Source organism: Helicoverpa zea, chromosome 31, assembly GCF_022581195.2.
Source record: "Helicoverpa zea isolate HzStark_Cry1AcR chromosome 31, ilHelZeax1.1, whole genome shotgun sequence".
NCBI lineage: Eukaryota > Metazoa > Arthropoda > Insecta > Lepidoptera > Noctuidae > Helicoverpa > Helicoverpa zea.
The window spans coordinates 12,224,508-12,242,796 of record NC_061482.1 but is presented as its reverse complement, the minus strand read 5'-3'; the positions used below and the strand labels follow the sequence as shown (position 1 = coordinate 12,242,796).

The following is an 18,289-nucleotide window of genomic DNA, read 5'->3' as shown; positions in this document are numbered from 1 at the left end:
AGAAAAATCTTAGAACCTTATTTTTAAGGTTACCTACTTGATGTTCTTGATTCTAGGTAACCAACCTCTTCTTTGGTTATTTTTATTATACAAGTATTTCTAGGTACCCAGTCAGAACTCCTGGAAGACCACAAATACGGTTCAATGTCATCGTTTACCTGTATATAAGTATATCTTAGACACCACTGACTGTGTTTCGGATGGCACGTTAAACTGTAGGTCCCGGCTGTCATTGAACATCCTTGGCAGTCGTTACGTTTAATCTGACACCAGTCTAACCAAGGGGTATCGGGTTGCCCGGGTAACTGGGTTGAGGAGGTCAAATAGGCAGTCGCTTCTTGTAAAGCACTGGTACTCAGCTGAATCCGGTTAGACTGGAAGCCGACCCCAACATGATTGGGAAAAAGGCTCGGAGGATGATGATGATGATGTCATCGTTTACCTGTATTTTTTATTTTACTCGCCTTGAGCAAGCGATTTCTTCTCTGTATGAGAAGAGATATTAGTTTTACTCATTTTTCCAGATAGGAAAAGTATTATTAGTATGGTATAATTTTTAAAAAGTCAAGCCGATTTAGATCTCAAGTCTTTTAAGTTAATTCCCTCGAGGATATTTTCTAATCTCAAGATTCTACGCACTTTATTGGAATTAAAATCCGTCGCTTTTGTTTTTCTTTTGATTATAAAACAATCTTACACGATTAATCTTAATACTCATTTTACTGAAAATCAAATGGTATTTTGATTTGAAATCTAATCTATACAACGAATATCAGTTGTCTTCACAGATTATTTTGAAAATTGCTGCAAGCAGGTTACAAAAATAATTAAAGCTGGACGTTTTGCAAAACGCATCGTTTTACTCGCATCCGTAATGAGGACATCTACCTGAATATGTAACCCACATGTTCAGTCGTTTAAAAGCTTTTAATGACACATGAATTAAAATAAAAGTATCTTTACATACACGTATTTTTAAACTATACGGTCAACGAAAATAAGTGTGGACAAAATTGCGGAAAGATGACACCAAAGCCCAAGTTGAGCTATTACATAAACTTCAGTTTTCTTAAAACAACTGTTCACAATGAACTTTGGCGTTCGATTTGCAAAGTAAAGCGACAACATAAGCATCAGTTTTTCTTTAATGATTCGTGACTGGCGGTGGACTCGAGCCGTGGCGTGCCGACGACACGCCATGGAGAACACTCGATTAGCGTTTGTGCCGACCCCGACCAGACAAGAACAGCCCGAAGGCCCGACCTTACTTGCAAATAAAAACAAGTCGGACTTTACTCTCTTTGAAAATCGCTCTGAAGCTATTTTTCTTGTCTGTTATTTTCCCAACGTTCCAGGAGTATTTACGAAGCATTGTTTAGAAACGGCCAGTTAATGAAGCTTTACTAAACTCATAACGTTTTAACCGCAAGCATAACGTAAACAAACTGAAACGAAGCGTTTTATTGTTTTTCTTTTATTTGTTTTTAAAAGTTTTGTCTCTCTATTTAAAAATGGAATGAAGGTAGGTACTCTCTATTTTGGTGCACCTATTCGTAGGTTATTTTAAAGTCAGGTAATAATAAAAATTAATACGACTTCCGTACACAAACAACGGTACCTAATTTTATCGAGTTTGAATCCGTATTGTTCATTGAAAACGCGGAATTATTGTTTTGAGTACAGGGAACGCTTTTCATGACGTCATAGCTACCGTTTTAATTGACTATTTTAAGTATAATTGCCGGTACTTAAATGAGTAAATATTGTGTTTTTCTTATATTCAAGACCCTCTTTGTGTTTATGCACTTAGTTTTTTATATTTTCACGACAAAATTAAAGATTGACTGAATCTTTAATTTTGTTTTCTTTAAAACGTGTCTATAAAAGTAAAGGACATTTTAGAATTTTAGCTAGAAGACTCCCTTTCAAGGCTCTAAAAAATAGTTGAAAGGGAGTCCAATCAAAGATCCAAACTACTCATCGATATTCTAAAACAAAACCGCGGCAGGTATGAATGAAATTTTTGACCTTTGCATAATGTTGATCAGCATTATTCTAACAAACGTGGTGTAAAAATAGATACATTATTATCCGTACTGAAATAGGAGCGACTACTCCCGATAATCGCCCTCCCACGTTGGATCCGAGTAGCGTTGCTTACAATAAATCATAGCAATAATATTATCATCGGAACGCGAATGTCTTCGATCCTACTTGTGCGGCTTTTGGCTTAGATGCTTGCAACACTACAGTCATTCTCTGAATTATTATTTAAAGCACACTGCGTATTGCGAATTTCTAAAGGTAGCTTTTGTTTTGATATTGTGAATTTTGAGTTCAAATTATGTTCCACGGGGTCACCCGAGTCGGTTCTATCGTGAATAGATTGTCTTATTGTTACATTAGAATTACTTTGTGGGAATATAAATTATAAGAAAAGGCTTAGTTTTCGTGGTAATTTAAAGGTACTAATTAATATCTTTAGCAACAATAGGCTCACAAAACTATTTCAGCCAGACATAAATATCGATAGACAAAAAACAAATGAAATTCAATTTACTAGAAATAAAAACGCAGACAGCCAAATAAATCAAACAATAGCTTTGATAAATACATTTTTGAAATATGAACCGCACAATAAAGTGAATTCGCAGTGTTCGCCAAAAGCCTTATTTGTAAGATTAGTATTGTCTTCACGCGGACAAACACAGGGTACTGAGAACGTAATTACCAACCAGCCCACGTCTTAAATAAACGATATCGTTTACATTACACTAAAGAGGTACTTTGCTACAGAAATGTATGTACTTAAGCCTCTTTACAAGGCCACATAAGGTTCCTGCGACTAAAAGTTTACAAGAAGTCTAACAGTTGGTCGTTGAGCCGTGAATTTTGTAAGGAGTCGTTATGCAAAGGAGTCGCGTAGTGGCGGTATGTTTTAAATCGCGACACATCGTGTATCGCGGGAGCGTACAGAAGGAATTCCAAATGGTCACAGTAGATCGCTACTAGATATTTTTGAACGTCTGAGCCGGTATCACGCACCCTTAGCACCCGAGTCACGCTCACTGTGTGCAACAGAACGCTTTCTTTGATACAAGATCGCAACTCTGCACCACGGTTGACCTCCCTTTGCAGTCTCCGTATCTGCACCATGGGATAGAAGGAAAGGGTTACAAAAACTTACATCATATTTAATAAAAAAAAATCAACCCACTGTGCAAAATATTTGCTCTTTTAAAAATGATACAATCACTACAATCAATGCTTCAATGTATGGAAATTTTTCAATGCAAAGTTTCGAGCGTTCTGTGTATTTTCAGATGCAAATTGTAATTATGTCAGATCTTCGTTTATATGATGAATTTTTACAACTGTTGTGTAGGCATTATGTGTTTATTTGTGGAATTGGAACTGTGCCAATTAGGTATCTACAATAATTCCTATTCATTTGAACAAAAGATTTTATAATGGTCACATTAATACTTAAATGCTAATGGAAATGGTATTACTTATAGTCAATGGCCGCTTGTTCGAGATGAAATATGTTCTGTATTTTGTATGTAAGGAGGTATATATTGTTGTTGTATGGAGAATACGATATGAGAATGTCTATGGTGAGACAGGCCGCCCAATCGTGGCTGTCATAACGTTTGAACTGTGATATCACGTCGGAGCTTGTGCACCCGTAATCCATATCATATTGCCAGCACTTCACGTCTGTAGTGCATTCAAGCACAATGCTCGAAGCTCCATCACGAAGTCGGTAGCTTAATTAATTCTGAGTATTCATTACCTATGACGTAGTTTATGGTCAAGACATATCGATGCTATAAATTATATTAGGGTAAATCCGGGCGTCACTCGCAGCCTTTTTTTTTTCCGACGTCAAAAATCATCAAATGACCCCTCCCGCTGTGGGTCAGCAGCGGTGAGGGAGTGTCAGACTCTTACTGACTAAAAACCGTCGTGTTCCGTCATGGGCCTTTTATGTACCAGGGCCGCGGTATCTCTTTCGAACAACCCGCAGCCCCGGCAGGCCTTGGCCCTGCTGGGCCCCGCTGGGGTTGCTGACATCTCTTTGAGGAGCGCGTGGAACAACGCGCGCCGTCGACACAGGTCTGTCGTCTAAGTAGACAGAGGGACGATGAGCCACCCGAACTCACCGCCCACAGACCCACGCCTTCGGTGGCCGGGAGTCATCACGCGACACCCGGCGCCCATGGTGTCTACCTGGTCCAGCGCGGCGGCCGGGATGAGAGGTGCGAACTCTTTGGCGTTCCGCCTCCTCCTTCTCGAGCATGACCGCTTCGCAGAAGGAGGCGACGGCATCCCATTCCCTCTCGCCCCGGACCATGGCCTGAACCAGGGCCGGACGCGAGAGGTCGCCGCCGCCCAAAGCCTCGACGAGGACCCGGCGGTGCCCTTCCCATGCGGGGCACACCTGGACTGTGTGGTCCACCGTGTCCTCGGGGCTGTCCGCACAATGGTGACACCCGGGCGCCTCCTCACGACTGATTCGGTGCAGGTACCTCCCGAAACAACCGTGTCCGGTGAGGACCTGCGTCATGCGGTACGTGAGGGCGCCGTGACTCCTCCCGAGCCACTCCTCAAAGAGGGGACTTACCGCCACGATGGTGGCGTGCCCTGTCACTCGCAGCCTGAGCCTAATAATCTACTTGAGAACTCTCTATGAAATAAAAAATCGTTCAACTATACCTTTGCGTTTTTATTTTATCATTTTCAAGAACAAAATAATAGTACGATCCTAGCTTATCACAGCCTTTCTTGTTACAATTTTTTCGTTTGTCTTTCCAATAAAAATGATACCCTTCTGCGTTAAAAGTTTTGATTTTGCTTCTTTATTTTCTTTTCATTTTCCAGAGATCACAGGCTTTTATTATTCTAATCGTTAATTAAAAATTTTTCGTCCTTTCTCGTTGACAATGGAATATCATTTTTTTCTATCTTTGCGTAAAGCGAAATAAAAATGTTGTCAAAGAAAAGGATTGATTTTTATCCACGGTTGTTTTTTTTATAAAAAAATCTAGTCATCTTCTGTCTTCAGCCAAGTGAAGTAGTAATTTCAAAGGTAGAATACGTTAGTAATAATAGTAAGCATAGAATACGTTCATGATAGATAATTATACAGTAGCTACATATCATCCGTCAAAACACGAGACGAAAATCTTGTCTATACTCAACCATGACCCACGTTCTGAATCAAGATCGCACAAGTATCTGTAAATTGCTCATTGCGTATACAATACATGTAATCATTTGTTACGCTTAACGTAAACTACACAGTTATATTATCAACATCGTTATCCCAAACTCTTACAAATACTATATTTCTGGAGAAAACTACTACGTTGTTATTGGCATTATTTGTAGATAATTCTGTTTTACAATGAGTTAAAAAAACTACAGCAATTAAGGTATTCACGCTAGTTCAGATTTTAAAAAGAACGAATCAGCATCAGAACTTACTAGGTTTAACATCAGCATTCATTTTTATCGAACTCTTTTCTACAGCATTGTTCTTTCTCAACAAGCTTACAGTGACCCATAACTAACACAATTTTCAAAGAAAGACCAATTATTCCCCAATCTTATATCAACACAGTATGGACGCCGTTGTTTGATCTCACTTTACCCCAATAAGTCACAATTTACGAAGGCTTACCCAATAAAACTCAGGACAGGGCAAATCCTGAGCGTGGGTGGTCCGACGATAGAATTTAATGAAGTCACAAATCAAATGTTTCGTCGAGACCATCGCTTCGGGACCCTTGGGCACCTGTGGCATCGAACTGGCGTGATGATATTGCTTAAAAACTGAAAAATTATTAATGATTCAATGATATTCGATATTGTTAATGTCTTCTGCATTTATAGTAAATGAAACAAGATTCTAACATTTTTAATTTTGTCTGTTATGAAATAGTCTCATTTACAAACCGACACTGAGTTACAAAGGTACAGAAGAAGGTAGATTCAGAAGAGACGTATTTGTGGTTCCTTTCTTACTCAGAACTGGGTAACGCTTTATATATCAGGCTCTCGAACAAACTCTACCGAGAAAATCTTCTCCACTATAATTTATAATCTTAGCTTTCTTTCAACAGTACTTTTTGTAGGGTTTATACTTATACATGTTATCTTTCGTTGTTCCAGCGCTCAGCCCCAGCTCCAACCATCAACCTACCGGACCTACCCGAGTGCGTCACCAAAGTGGATGTAGCAACAACCGGGGAAGAAGTCGGCGACACAGCAACACCGCTGAGCGCGCAACATCAACTGCAACTGTTGCGAGAACGTCTCGAGCAACAAGCGCAACAGACTCGCGCGGCTGTTGCACAACTTCTGTTGCTGAGGGATCAACTTGCTGCCGAGCAGGCCGCGCGTTGTGAAGCTCAGGTATGGGATTATATTTTGTATATATTTACTACTGGATTTTCCCCGCGGTTCAATCCGCGTCCTGAAATGACAACTTCCTGTAGTTGGATTATGAATATGTCTCTATGTTTTGGAGATTCCGTTGATTATAATCAAGACGTAAAGACAACTGATCGTACATACCTGATACGAGTTTAAAAGTAGTAAAGTTACGTGCAGGTAAAAATAGACACAACAGCTAGTATTTACAGTAAAACCTATAGTTATTTTAGCCTGCCTACAATAAAAAGTCCAATTTTATTCGTGTGATTTCTACCGATCGGCGTGGGAAGATAATAAACTGATACCCTTGATGTTATTCTTTCATTTGTCGGATCAACAAGTCAATGTATTGTGAGCATTTCATTCAACTACTCACGAATTTTATTAACTATCTGCTAATGTTGAGAACTGGGTATTTTTCAACGCTTATATAAATGGAATCGTTGAGTTATCGACAGAATATAATTTAGATGCTTACAAGTTTATCGATATATTTTTTCTCGATAAATTATTCGATTATTAAGACAGGAATGGTGAGAGGTATTTTTAAAGTTTGCGTCTTCAGTTTGCACTGGTCATCGTCTGTCAGCTGTAGAACTGTTTCATATGAATATAGGTACTTCAGCACCGTTAAGACAACATGATTAATCTTATAAAAAGTGTTTTTTTCAACATTTTGTTAATTACAAATACCGCATAACGGATAAATAGAAATTGAATAAAAACATTTTCCTGCTATTATTCCAAAACATGATTTTGTGATAGGTATTTTACATGACGAAAAAATATTTTATAAATATCACAAAAAAATAGTCGAGGACTGCGGGATAATGAATTAGTGCTTTTCCATTTTCAGTCAAATAACTTTTTAGTTTTACCCTTTGAATAAAGTCAGTCTGGAACTTGTAATAGACAGATTTAGAAAAAATACGTGACTACGATTTTAATCAGAGCTTTTGACCTAAATAGTTGCAAGTCACTCAATGAATTTTCAATTTGCTTTCTGCTAAAATTTATTTCGTTTCAGAAATTATTGTCATCATTTTTCATAAACTTTTTTGAAGCACTATGAACCTTGATCCTTTGACCTTATAAAAAACATTTTCGAAAAAAAAAATCCTCCCGAGGCCGGATTGCCAAGCTGATGGTGACCGGGTTCGATTTCCGGTACGGTTAACATTTGTCTGATAGGCATGTTTGTTGACTGTGGTCTGGGTGTTATGAAATGTATTTAGTATACATGTAACTTTAAGTACTTCATCAGTCAGCATCCATGATACAAGCTAATAAGCTCACCATGGGGCTAACCGACCCTATCGGAAAGATGTCCCGATATTTATTTATTTATTTTTAATGTTTTCAGGCCCGCACTCACCAGCTCTTGGTGCATAACAAAGAACTCCTTGAGCACATTGCAGCCCTGGTCGCGCACTTGCAAGAACGCGAGAGGGGGTCGTCTCGACCAATCAGCGCTCAGCAATTGACACTCTTGCCCCAGGTAAGAGCGTTACACACTTTTCTCTAAAAAGTTCATATGCGAACGCACCTTTGTATGTTCTTTGCGTTCGATATTCAAATTTCGTTTTATTTTAGACATAAAAATGCGTTCCTCTTTTGTTACACCATAGACATAATATTTACACGCACAATGTCACAATAATATATTTTCTATAATAAAATCTTTAAAATTGATTTGATTAGATATGAAAATGTATTTCTAAATAGATTATAGTAATGTGATTTGATAATGTGCGTGTACGTATATTTATATGTCATGTCATGAGTGTGTATCCATCCATTAGTGAGCCAATTTTATTTTGCTAATGTTTTTCTATATATTTTGCATTTTTATAAGGCATGTGCGTCTCGTATACCATCTAAAAATTGTATTTGTGAAGTTATAATAACTACGAATCATAAACTAATTAACTAAAATATGAGTTACCAAAGGCTGTATGTACGTTTACTTTTTTATGAGTTTTAGCAAAGTTGTCTAACATGTTAGCTTTTAACCTTTACTTGAAGTCCATCTTTGCGCGTTTCTTGTGTTATCTGCACGTTACGTTTTTTTATTTTTTGTTTCGTTATATTTCTGATGTTTTGTATAAGTAATGAATAGAATAACGTTCAACTTAAAAAAAAACATAACAAAATCACTGCTAGGCAGTAAAAAAATACAAGCTCACCTACGCATTTTCGCATTAGGATTCTGGCAATACCTTGACGTCTACAGTAAATTGTAATACGTCCGCATTGGCGTGTAGTTACAAAGCAAATGAGAGCATCCGTGTCTCACCGCTAATCTCCATAGATTGACACACCATTTGTCAATGTCTATCCCATCCTACCCGAATGTTACGATTTTATTCCGCTCTGTTGCCGCTGATTTACAAATGGTTTTAATTTGTTACCACGCATTTAAACAAACAATAATTTGTACGTTTGCAAAGCATTTTCATTGACACCAACATTTGTTTCGTTCCTACATGAATTTTCGTTCATCCTTAGCTTGGCTGTTCCTATTAGAGACTGGCATGGTTTTTAGCTTTCGATGTTATATTTTGTGAGTATTTTTTAGCTTAACCTAATGACTTTTTATTTTGCTTAAGTGTTTTCTTGAATGGCTAATTAATGTCTATAATATCTATTGCAACAAGAATTTCATACTTACTGACAATTATGTTCTCTGCTGACTTTACTAGATTCAGAAAAAAATAGACATGACGATAAATGAAGCCTTCAAGCCCGATGCTGCAATGTGCAACGGCAACCGCTCTCCCACCAACACTGAGGCTCTAATTAACCTGATCCAGAACACTAGAGTCAATCAAAACATGGAAAATAATAATATCAACTTCTCTCCATTCTGCGTGTCACCAGTCCAAGAGACGGCCAACGGTGCAAACTCAGCACCATGCTTCGGTGGAATGACCAACGAGCAGATTCAAAATTACTTGATATCAAAATTCCAAAATATGGGAGGTTTCCCGAATGGCAACGAAGCGAGCAAGCCTGCACCCACTATTAACTACAACCAGCAGTTCTTTCAAAACAGCAACGCGTTCCCGACCATCCCGCCGCTAACTAACCACTACAGCAACTCTGACATTGCGAGCTTGCTGAACCACCAGATGTACAAGGATATCTGCAGTTCGAATGACGAGCTCGGGAACATCGCGCAGGCCATGAGCGTGGGCCAGTCAGAGAACTCTCTGTACAGCAATAGTCAGCCGACGACTTCGAAGGATTCCAGTCCGGAAGGCTCCAGCTCGGATGAGGGAGCTCCGTTCATAATGCCGCTGTCTCACAACTGCACGCTGACGGCGACTGGTGAGGACGGTCGCGTTCGGCTCATCGTGCCGGTGAGCCCTTCGGAGAGCGTGTCGGACGTGGTGGAGTCGCAGGCTGAGGCTCAGGGCGCGTCGGGCCAGACGCTGCGCGTGCCCGGGCAGGAGCGGCCGAGCACGCTGCTCGCGCCCGCGGCCCCCATCACGCGCACCACGAGCGAGAAGGTGCCCAACCGGAGCGAGATGATGACGGCGCTGCGCTCGCAGTGGACCCGCCACACCACCAAGTGAACTCGCACTGAATCCACGCTATGATCTGAGTCAAGTTACCTAAAACCTTATTTATATTTAGACGTATCTTCTACAAATATAATATCTAATTTTCGTCATTTTTGTACAAAGAGTGTAGGTATATTTTATAGTTACGTATACCATTGTTTTGTATTTATTTGTGGGTTGATAGTATACTCGCTTGAAGATTGAGATTTACGATGGTGCCAAACTTGTGCCACATGAACGTAAGAGGCGGTTAAAGGAAAGGTGTTATTAGATAGAGGTTTGTTTAATTTACATATCATGTTCTCTTAAAACCAAACGTCTTATTTTTATAGTAAAACCAATATCTATCAGAACATATCCTTTATCATATCGCTATTAAAATTGGTTTTATGTTTATGGACCATATTGTTATAGTAGGTATACAGTGCAAGTTATATGCCGATATTTATGCTCTTGATGATCCATAAAAATCTTATAGTGTATTATCGCAAGGTTATGCTTTTCTACGATTTATGTAGCCCTTGCGGTAAGCCTATTTAAAGGCACTACTCATATAAGATATGACTACTTATTGTAATGTACCAACCGCTTCGTAGCTGTGCAGATTACAAGTTTACATATATACACACTAGTCGCTGGATGTTTAACGGTTGTAAACTTTACTGCAACTACATATATACCCAAATTATTAGTGTCACGTTTGACTTGCAATTGTAAAATCGGTGTCATGATATTTGTCGTAACATAGAATCGATATATTATGCATGATTAGTTTCAATATCATATTCAGCAAATTCAATGTAACCGTTATAACGTAAGTTTTAATTAACAATACAATATTAATTATACGTGTTAATGAAATAGATGGATATTATTAGAGGAATTATTATTGTAAGTACGATTTCAAGCTTACTTCTAAAATAAAAGACAGTCCGAATTTCATATCAAACTTGTTTCGATCTATGAATATTTTCAATGGATGCCAAAGTAGAGGTGTATTGTTTAAAAAAACTTTATACTTTAGTATAAAGCGCATGAGCCAAAAACATGCCAAATTAGTAAGTATAAAATTCGAAATATTGGAGCGAAGGAATAAAAGTAACATTTTATAATGCCAAATGTATGCAAATATGGACCAAAAGCTTTTTGTGCCATGTTTATTCAAGATTTCTTTTAATTTTACATGGTAGAAGACGCCATGTTAACATAGTGATGTGGCCCAACGTTAGATAAATGAATCGATGTCTCCATTGATCGAAAGATCCGTCAAAGATGGATTGAATTCCACGAGGCGTTTGCTGGCCAATGCCTTCACTAGAATAAGAATCTTATCGATGAAAAACTTCTAGTCAATAACCAGATTATTTTTATTAATAATTCAATGATCTAGTCAATAACATATGTAAATGTATTATAATAATTGGACATGGTGTATGAAATTTGTAAAACGGCGTGGACGTATGACGTGCCATGTTCAACGAAAAACAATGCGCCGTTTATGTAAAAATATTATTATAAGAATTTTAAGAGCAGAATGCTGTAATCGAAATTATCATTATAACTGTAAAAGGAACATTGACATTGGCATAATGATTTATATGATGTGTTATTTAAGGGTGACGCAGGGCTTAGAACAGACCTAGCACGGACGTACATAAATTATTTGTATATTAGGACATTTTCACAAAATTTACATGGATGATACTTTTTAAATTTTTAAAAAATCACGGTGTCCACACGATTACATTAGTATTGAGTACGTTTGTGCTACAGCCATAGAAGGGTTTGTTGGAGTTATTATAGAAACACATTTATGAGGTAAATTGGCCCTTGGCATCTTGCCCCGCGGGTGTGTCTGACGTGCGCTTTACCTAATCCTCTGTCTAACGTAACTGCCACCCTTTGGCTTTACACTTTGTGAATCTATTATTATATCCAACTTCTCCTAATACAATAATCCTTAAACAAAATTCTGAATATGAGCTTACCTACTCTGGTATGATTACGAAATTTAATCAATTTATCCGTGTTTATAGAAATTATGGCATATAATCAATAATTTTAAGGGTTATAAAAATAGTCATTTTTCTCCGTATACACTGGAAAGAAAAAAAAAAAAAGAAAAAAAAAAGAAATAGATATGTGTTTATAGTTAGTTACACAGCGTTTAATGAAATAAGTTAGCAACGATGTCAATGTTTCAAGCAAACACTATTAAATGTTCAATGTTTAGTCTGATTACCACTCCGTAGAAAATAGCCGACATGTTTATGCATACTCGTATGGTTTAGAAACTGTTTTCAGCGTATTATAACCTTGTACAACAGCAATTATAGAAACCATTGAACGTAAATAAATGTGAACCGTATCATCTTATCATTCCGTATCATTAAATAGCACCTGCTTATAAGAACAGATTGTTGTTTTACTGTCCTTTTTTCCTTACAACTGAAACTTAGAAAAATCCAAGAGAGGTAAGAGGCGTTGGAACCAAACTAGTAAATGATCATTATATCCCCACCTATAGAGGGAACAATAACAAAAATCTATGCGTCAGTTTACGTTAAATAAAATAATACCAAAATACTGTGAATGAGTCTTCTTGTTCTAGATTTATTTATTTATTTATTTATTTATTACACTTTTTGCACACATTTTACACAAAAACAATGTACAAAGGGTACTTAACGCCTTAGGCGTTCTCTACCAGTCAACCTTTAGGTGGAGGAGAAATTTCATGGCAGGTGCACTAAATATAAAAGAAAAATCGAAAATATATACGTACATAGAATTATACATACACATATACATATATATAATATTTAATAAACTTATAGACTAGAACATATACGTTATAGACAGAAAAGAACTTATTACTAGATCTAATTCTTGATTTGTTTAGCATAAACGCACTCTTAGAAGATAGCATTTAAGTTGCGATAGAAACAAAAACTATTCTAACTAAATAATGTGTTCAATGCGTTAAGGACACTACCAACCAGATGTATAAAATTCAGTCGCATGGTCAAAAAGTGCATGTATGTCACCACAACTAATAGAGCTGTAGTAAATTGTATTATGTTGCATCCGTATGATGCGACATTACATAAGTTAAGAAGTATTTGGGGGGCATTTTGAAGCTAGCGTCTTAATAAATAAAAAACCGGCCAAGTGCGAGTCGGACTCGCGCACGAAGGGTTTCGTGCCAGAGCAAAAATTAGCAAAAAATATCACGTATGTTGTATGTAAGCCCCCCAAAATGTTTATTTTATTCTAGTTTTCAGTATTTGTTGTTATAGCGGCAACAGAAATACATGATCTGTGAAAATTTCAACTCTCTAACTATCACGTTCATGAGATACAGCCTGGTGACAGACGGACGGACATACAGAGGAGCGAAAACAATAGGGTCACGTTTTACGCTTTGGGTACGGAACCCTAAAAATGGAATAAAAATAGCCTCTTGACTTTTAATTCCCGTTGACCTTATAAAATGCGTTAAAATGGCAACACCAACTCAAAACTAGCAGCTTAAATCTGAACAGGTTACTCGGTGGGTCCATAGGTAATCACCAATGACATGGATAAAGCCATTCACTACCTAAGTTTATATTATCATGCACTGATGAGGAACTAATGCCCGTTTTCACCAACAATCTCTTAACTTTTCCCTAACTGAGTGTCACTTAGAATAAGGACTACCCCAATAATAAAGGTTATAAGGGACACCTAAACTTTAATGAAAACGAAATTCGTATTAAGTATTACCTAAATGCTCTTAGGGGATCCCTAAATTTAGGTATTTGTTGGTGAAAATGGCCATAAGTAATCTATCAAACATAGCGTGACCTGTCATAATCTCTGATGAATTAAAGACTCTGATATGAGACAAACTGATTCCTTTCTTATTTTAACCAATAGCATTCTATGGATGTCTGTAACGTAAGTATTTCATGGTACTGGTACGTGGTATAATTTATGTAGTACTAATAATTATGTTAGGGTGTCAGTGGTCGATAAAGTTATATTATCATACTAACATTGAAAAAAAATGGAAGCAAATGCAATACATAGATACCGAATTGAGTATTTTTACTCGATAAGTAGGTACCTATGCGTTGTCCCACTGCAGAGCGAAGGTTTATTTTTATTTTCTTATCCTGCTAATTTAATACTATGAAAGGATATAAAAAATATGAATATTATTGAATACCTATGAAAGAAAAGAAGTAGTATAAAATTACATTTTACAACTTATTGCATTACATTTAACTGTATTAGGTACTAGGTAGTAATTGCAACTTATCCAAGGACACTCTTATAACTAAATAATACCCCTTCTAGGCAGTCGGGTAAAAACAAACCACTCCGCGTTTTCTAAAGCCACGGTCCCGCGCTCCGCTCGCTCTCATTTTGTTTATACACAATAGGAGTAATGTGTTTACGATCCGCTCACAACGTCCATCGTCCATTCACTCAGTGTGCACTCAGAATATCTGGAGGGAAACATTCAAAATTAGAACTATTTCGTCGGAAAATAGCATTGCGCAACATTCGAGTAAAACTCGAGCAAGGTCTACTATGAAAAAACATACATGCCGAATTGAGAACCTCCTCCTTTTTGGGAAGTCGGTTAAAAAATGAAAAGGATTTTCAGAAAAAGTATTAAATTATACTAATCGTACATCTAAGTATTTAGCATCGAAGACTAAATGATGATTTTATACCAGTATAGCACTTGATTAAAAATGAATAGCGAAGCTATGCAAGCATTACTACGAGCGCCCAAAAGATAGTGAACTGACAAAATCATAGCTAAAGATTTCTGAGTAGCAATACATATTTAACCCGAGTTTCGTGACAAGAATAGATATAATATTGCAGTTTTTCTATTAATGGAATAATATAGGTAGATAACTTGCTATTTATAAAATATAGGGGATCTTCCTCTTTATTGGTTTGTTTTTGTCAGACAGATCATCACGCTTTTCCGATAATTTTCGCAACATCAGAGTAAAAAAAATAATTACCTATGTACGAGTGAGTTTTTTTGCTTAAAGGTGAAATCCATATTCTTATAGACATAAGAATCTCCCAAACAAAACAAAATTTTCATCAGAAACGAATGCCTTTCTTCGGGTTAAAATGAGTAGGTAGGTACAAGAAATAAACTTCGCGTTTAAGAGGTGCTAACAAAATTTACTTAATGTATGTAAAAGACCAAAGTTTTTGAAAATACACAAGAAAGTTTTAGAAGCAGAAAGAATGTTTTCCAACAAAAATAAGCTTCAATACTCCTTAGATGTGAACGTAAGAAAAGTTTTTCGTTCAACGAAAATGTGTTTAGGTAATATTTAAAACTCTGGTGTCATTTCCCTGTAGGTACAGCCTAAAAAAAATACTTCACAACAGACATGGAACCAGAGCGTACATGCCTATTAAAATATTGATTACCTAGCAAACACTCGATGCGAAACAATGCGACTGTGCTGAGCGAATTATCAGCACTATTCTAAAAATCACAGCGAAACTGAACTATACAATTTCCGCACACATTTCACTACAATGATAGCAAGTTAACCTGTATTTTTTACTTCGACAGTTGTCTTCATCAGCAAAGATAGACCGGTGGTTCTCGCTTCTGCCCGCCAATACTCCAGCCCTGTCGCGGCCTGAGAGTGGCTTCATATCAGGCGTGGAAGATGGTGCCGACGCCGCCACCCTCGCCGAAGCCAAGAACCTGCTCCTCCAACTGGGTGCCAAGAAGAAACGCCGACTCATTCCCATACGCTTCACAAGGAGGAAGATCTTAGTTAATAAGCATACGTTGCTATAATGTTTAGACTCAAGTGTACGCTGTTTAAAGAGTATGATTTGATTACTCAGGTGATTAACTGGATTAGAAATGATTATGCGAAGGCGTTTGGTCTCATTTTAAAGGTCGATGGCAGAATCTTCTAATCTAATACGTGTGACCTTTTCGTATGGCAACGATGTACGATCCTGAAATCTTAGCAGAAACTTGAATTACAATTCGAGTTCATACTATATCTGTTAGCTAGACTTGGGTACATAATAATGTTAAAGTTAATTTTAGTTTATAGGTTTTTAAGGTAAACTATCAAAGATACGCTTGAGGAAAACGAGCGTTTAGAACAAATTGAATGCAAGTAGGTAGTTATATAATGTGATTATTATTAAACTGCTCTTGGCTGATTATAGATATGACGTTATTCGTAAGTTCTAGATATTCGAAGATATTGCTAGGCTAACTTGAAGTATAAAATAATTTATAAACTTTTTTGAACAGCGTACACGCCCCTTATTTAGTGCAATTTACGTATGTATAATAAGGACAGTGAAAGTATTACACGATGACAGTGAAAACATCAGCTTTACATTGAAAATGTACTGATTAATCACATAAAGAATACCGCTTGTAAGTGTGTAGGTATGTAAAGGAGAATCTCTGCAACTAATACATCGATTTCGAAATGCTTTCAGCAATTGAAAGCTACGTTATTTCTGAGTGCTATGATGGGGATGCGAAGTTCAGAAGCTAGTTTTATGAAGCGTAATTATGGTATATCGACGGTGCTTTTCACGTGGTAAGCACATTTGTGTTATAAGTTTGTAATTTAGTTTCTGTTGATCTCAACGCGAATATTTCATGAATGTAGTCGTCACTTTAGGACGACCAGAACACTGCTGCATTTTAGTCGGCCGATTGCTTGTTTGTGCTCATAAAGCAATATGACGACGAGTGGTAATATGGACATTACCAAGATCGCATCTGCCTGAAAACTTTGATTGGAGTCAAGATTTTCTTTAAACATTTTTCCAACCGGTCAACTATCGGCCAAATGTTTAGTCGGGTAGGTACTATAAAATCGCATTATTTTGTTTCAATGTTACTTAAGTACGTATCCAAAGGCTTTAATTGGAGTCTATTGATCGGAACGTAGCTTTTTATTTACTTATGATTTTTGTGATATATTTCGCTCGATTTAATGGTGCAAACTTTGGTGGGAAACTTTGAATGGGATTCGAATATATTTTGGGTGCGAATTGGCTGACTGTACCTAGTTGCCATTTTTTTATTATCGATACAAAATGCAAAATGTGAAGTTGTTCAGGTATTTGAAGATGCATGCATACATACATTTAAAATGATATCTTTAAATTACGACGTTCATTATGTAATAAAAGGCCTTCCACTTTTTTATCACTTAAATAACTATGTCCTCAAAAGGGATTCAAGAATAAAAGAAAAGCGAGTGTTAAACTTACACAAAGTGGGAGAAGGAAACCAGTATACAAGCTTTAGTAAATAAACCCAGTTCCAGTAATTCCAAACGCTCTGTATTTACTTATCATAATACGTAATATACAACTATTTCGCTGTGGCACCGCTATTTACTGTGGCCCACAGCAAAACGTTCTAGGAATAGGCATGATGACAGTAATCAAAAATCATTAAAATAATATATTTATTAAATTAAACTTGAAGCTTGGAATATAAAACGCGCATTGTTTTCTTTATTAATAATGTGATTAATATGTATTTTTATAAAATAAAATTACGAAATAAGGCAATCCGCCATGATATCTTGAACACCAATCAGAGCTAGTGACGTCATCTCTCAAAACAACTCGCGCGAAAGCGCGCGAACGTCACATTTCGTTATTGTGAACTTCCACTTGTTTTTAATTAATTAATTGTATATAACACGAGTTATGGAGCCCGGATTTATCAAGGCAAACAGCGCTAATTTGCCTAGAATTGATATCATAATGCTGGGAGAGTTTTTGGCATCAAATAAAGATTTTTGTTCAGCTGAATTTAGAAATGTTAAAACTTCCATGTAAGTATACTAGTTTAATTAAAAAAAACTTCCATGTAAGTGTATTAGTTTAATTAAAAAAACTTCTATGTTAGAATCTAGAGAACTATGTAATAACCTACATCAAAGTGATCTTCACAAAAATAAAGTTGTACCCTGGGCAATATTGCTTTTGAATCTCGCCTTGCAAGTTTAAGCCACTTGTTTCGTATTTTTTTATTGTGAGGAACGTACACAAATAACTTATCAGGAGTTGTTTTGGATGTGTTCTTACACTGGGGGACCCCACAACACCTATGCACTTTCGAATTCATATTTAATAACACAAAAAACTTAATTATTGCACGAGCGTTGTTTACTTGCGTCTTGTAATTTCAGTCGTGACGTCACAAGTGACGACATGACACTGACAAGCGTTTTCGCAATTGAGAGAAAAAT

The 18,289-nt window shown here is 36.9% G+C and overlaps 1 protein-coding gene across 3 annotated transcripts in view; it reads left to right on the top strand.

The window, feature by feature from the left end:
• Positions 1-17,450, top strand: part of LOC124645311 (carboxyl-terminal PDZ ligand of neuronal nitric oxide synthase protein) — a 170,197-nt gene extending 152,747 nt beyond the window's left edge. For 2 of the 3 annotated variants that reach the window (XM_047185112.1, XM_047185111.1), the window contains 3 exons: positions 6,178-6,420; positions 7,805-7,939; positions 9,144-12,422. In XM_047185112.1, coding sequence (XP_047041068.1) covers positions 6,178-6,420; positions 7,805-7,939; positions 9,144-10,019 — 1,254 coding nt within the window. In that variant the 3' untranslated portion in view covers positions 10,020-12,422. Of the gene's footprint in view, positions 1-6,177; positions 6,421-7,804; positions 7,940-9,143; positions 12,423-15,609 lie in introns of those variants that run through there. The other variant, XM_047185113.1, reaches the window with a different exon arrangement.
• Positions 17,451-18,289: the final 839 nt, after the last annotated feature.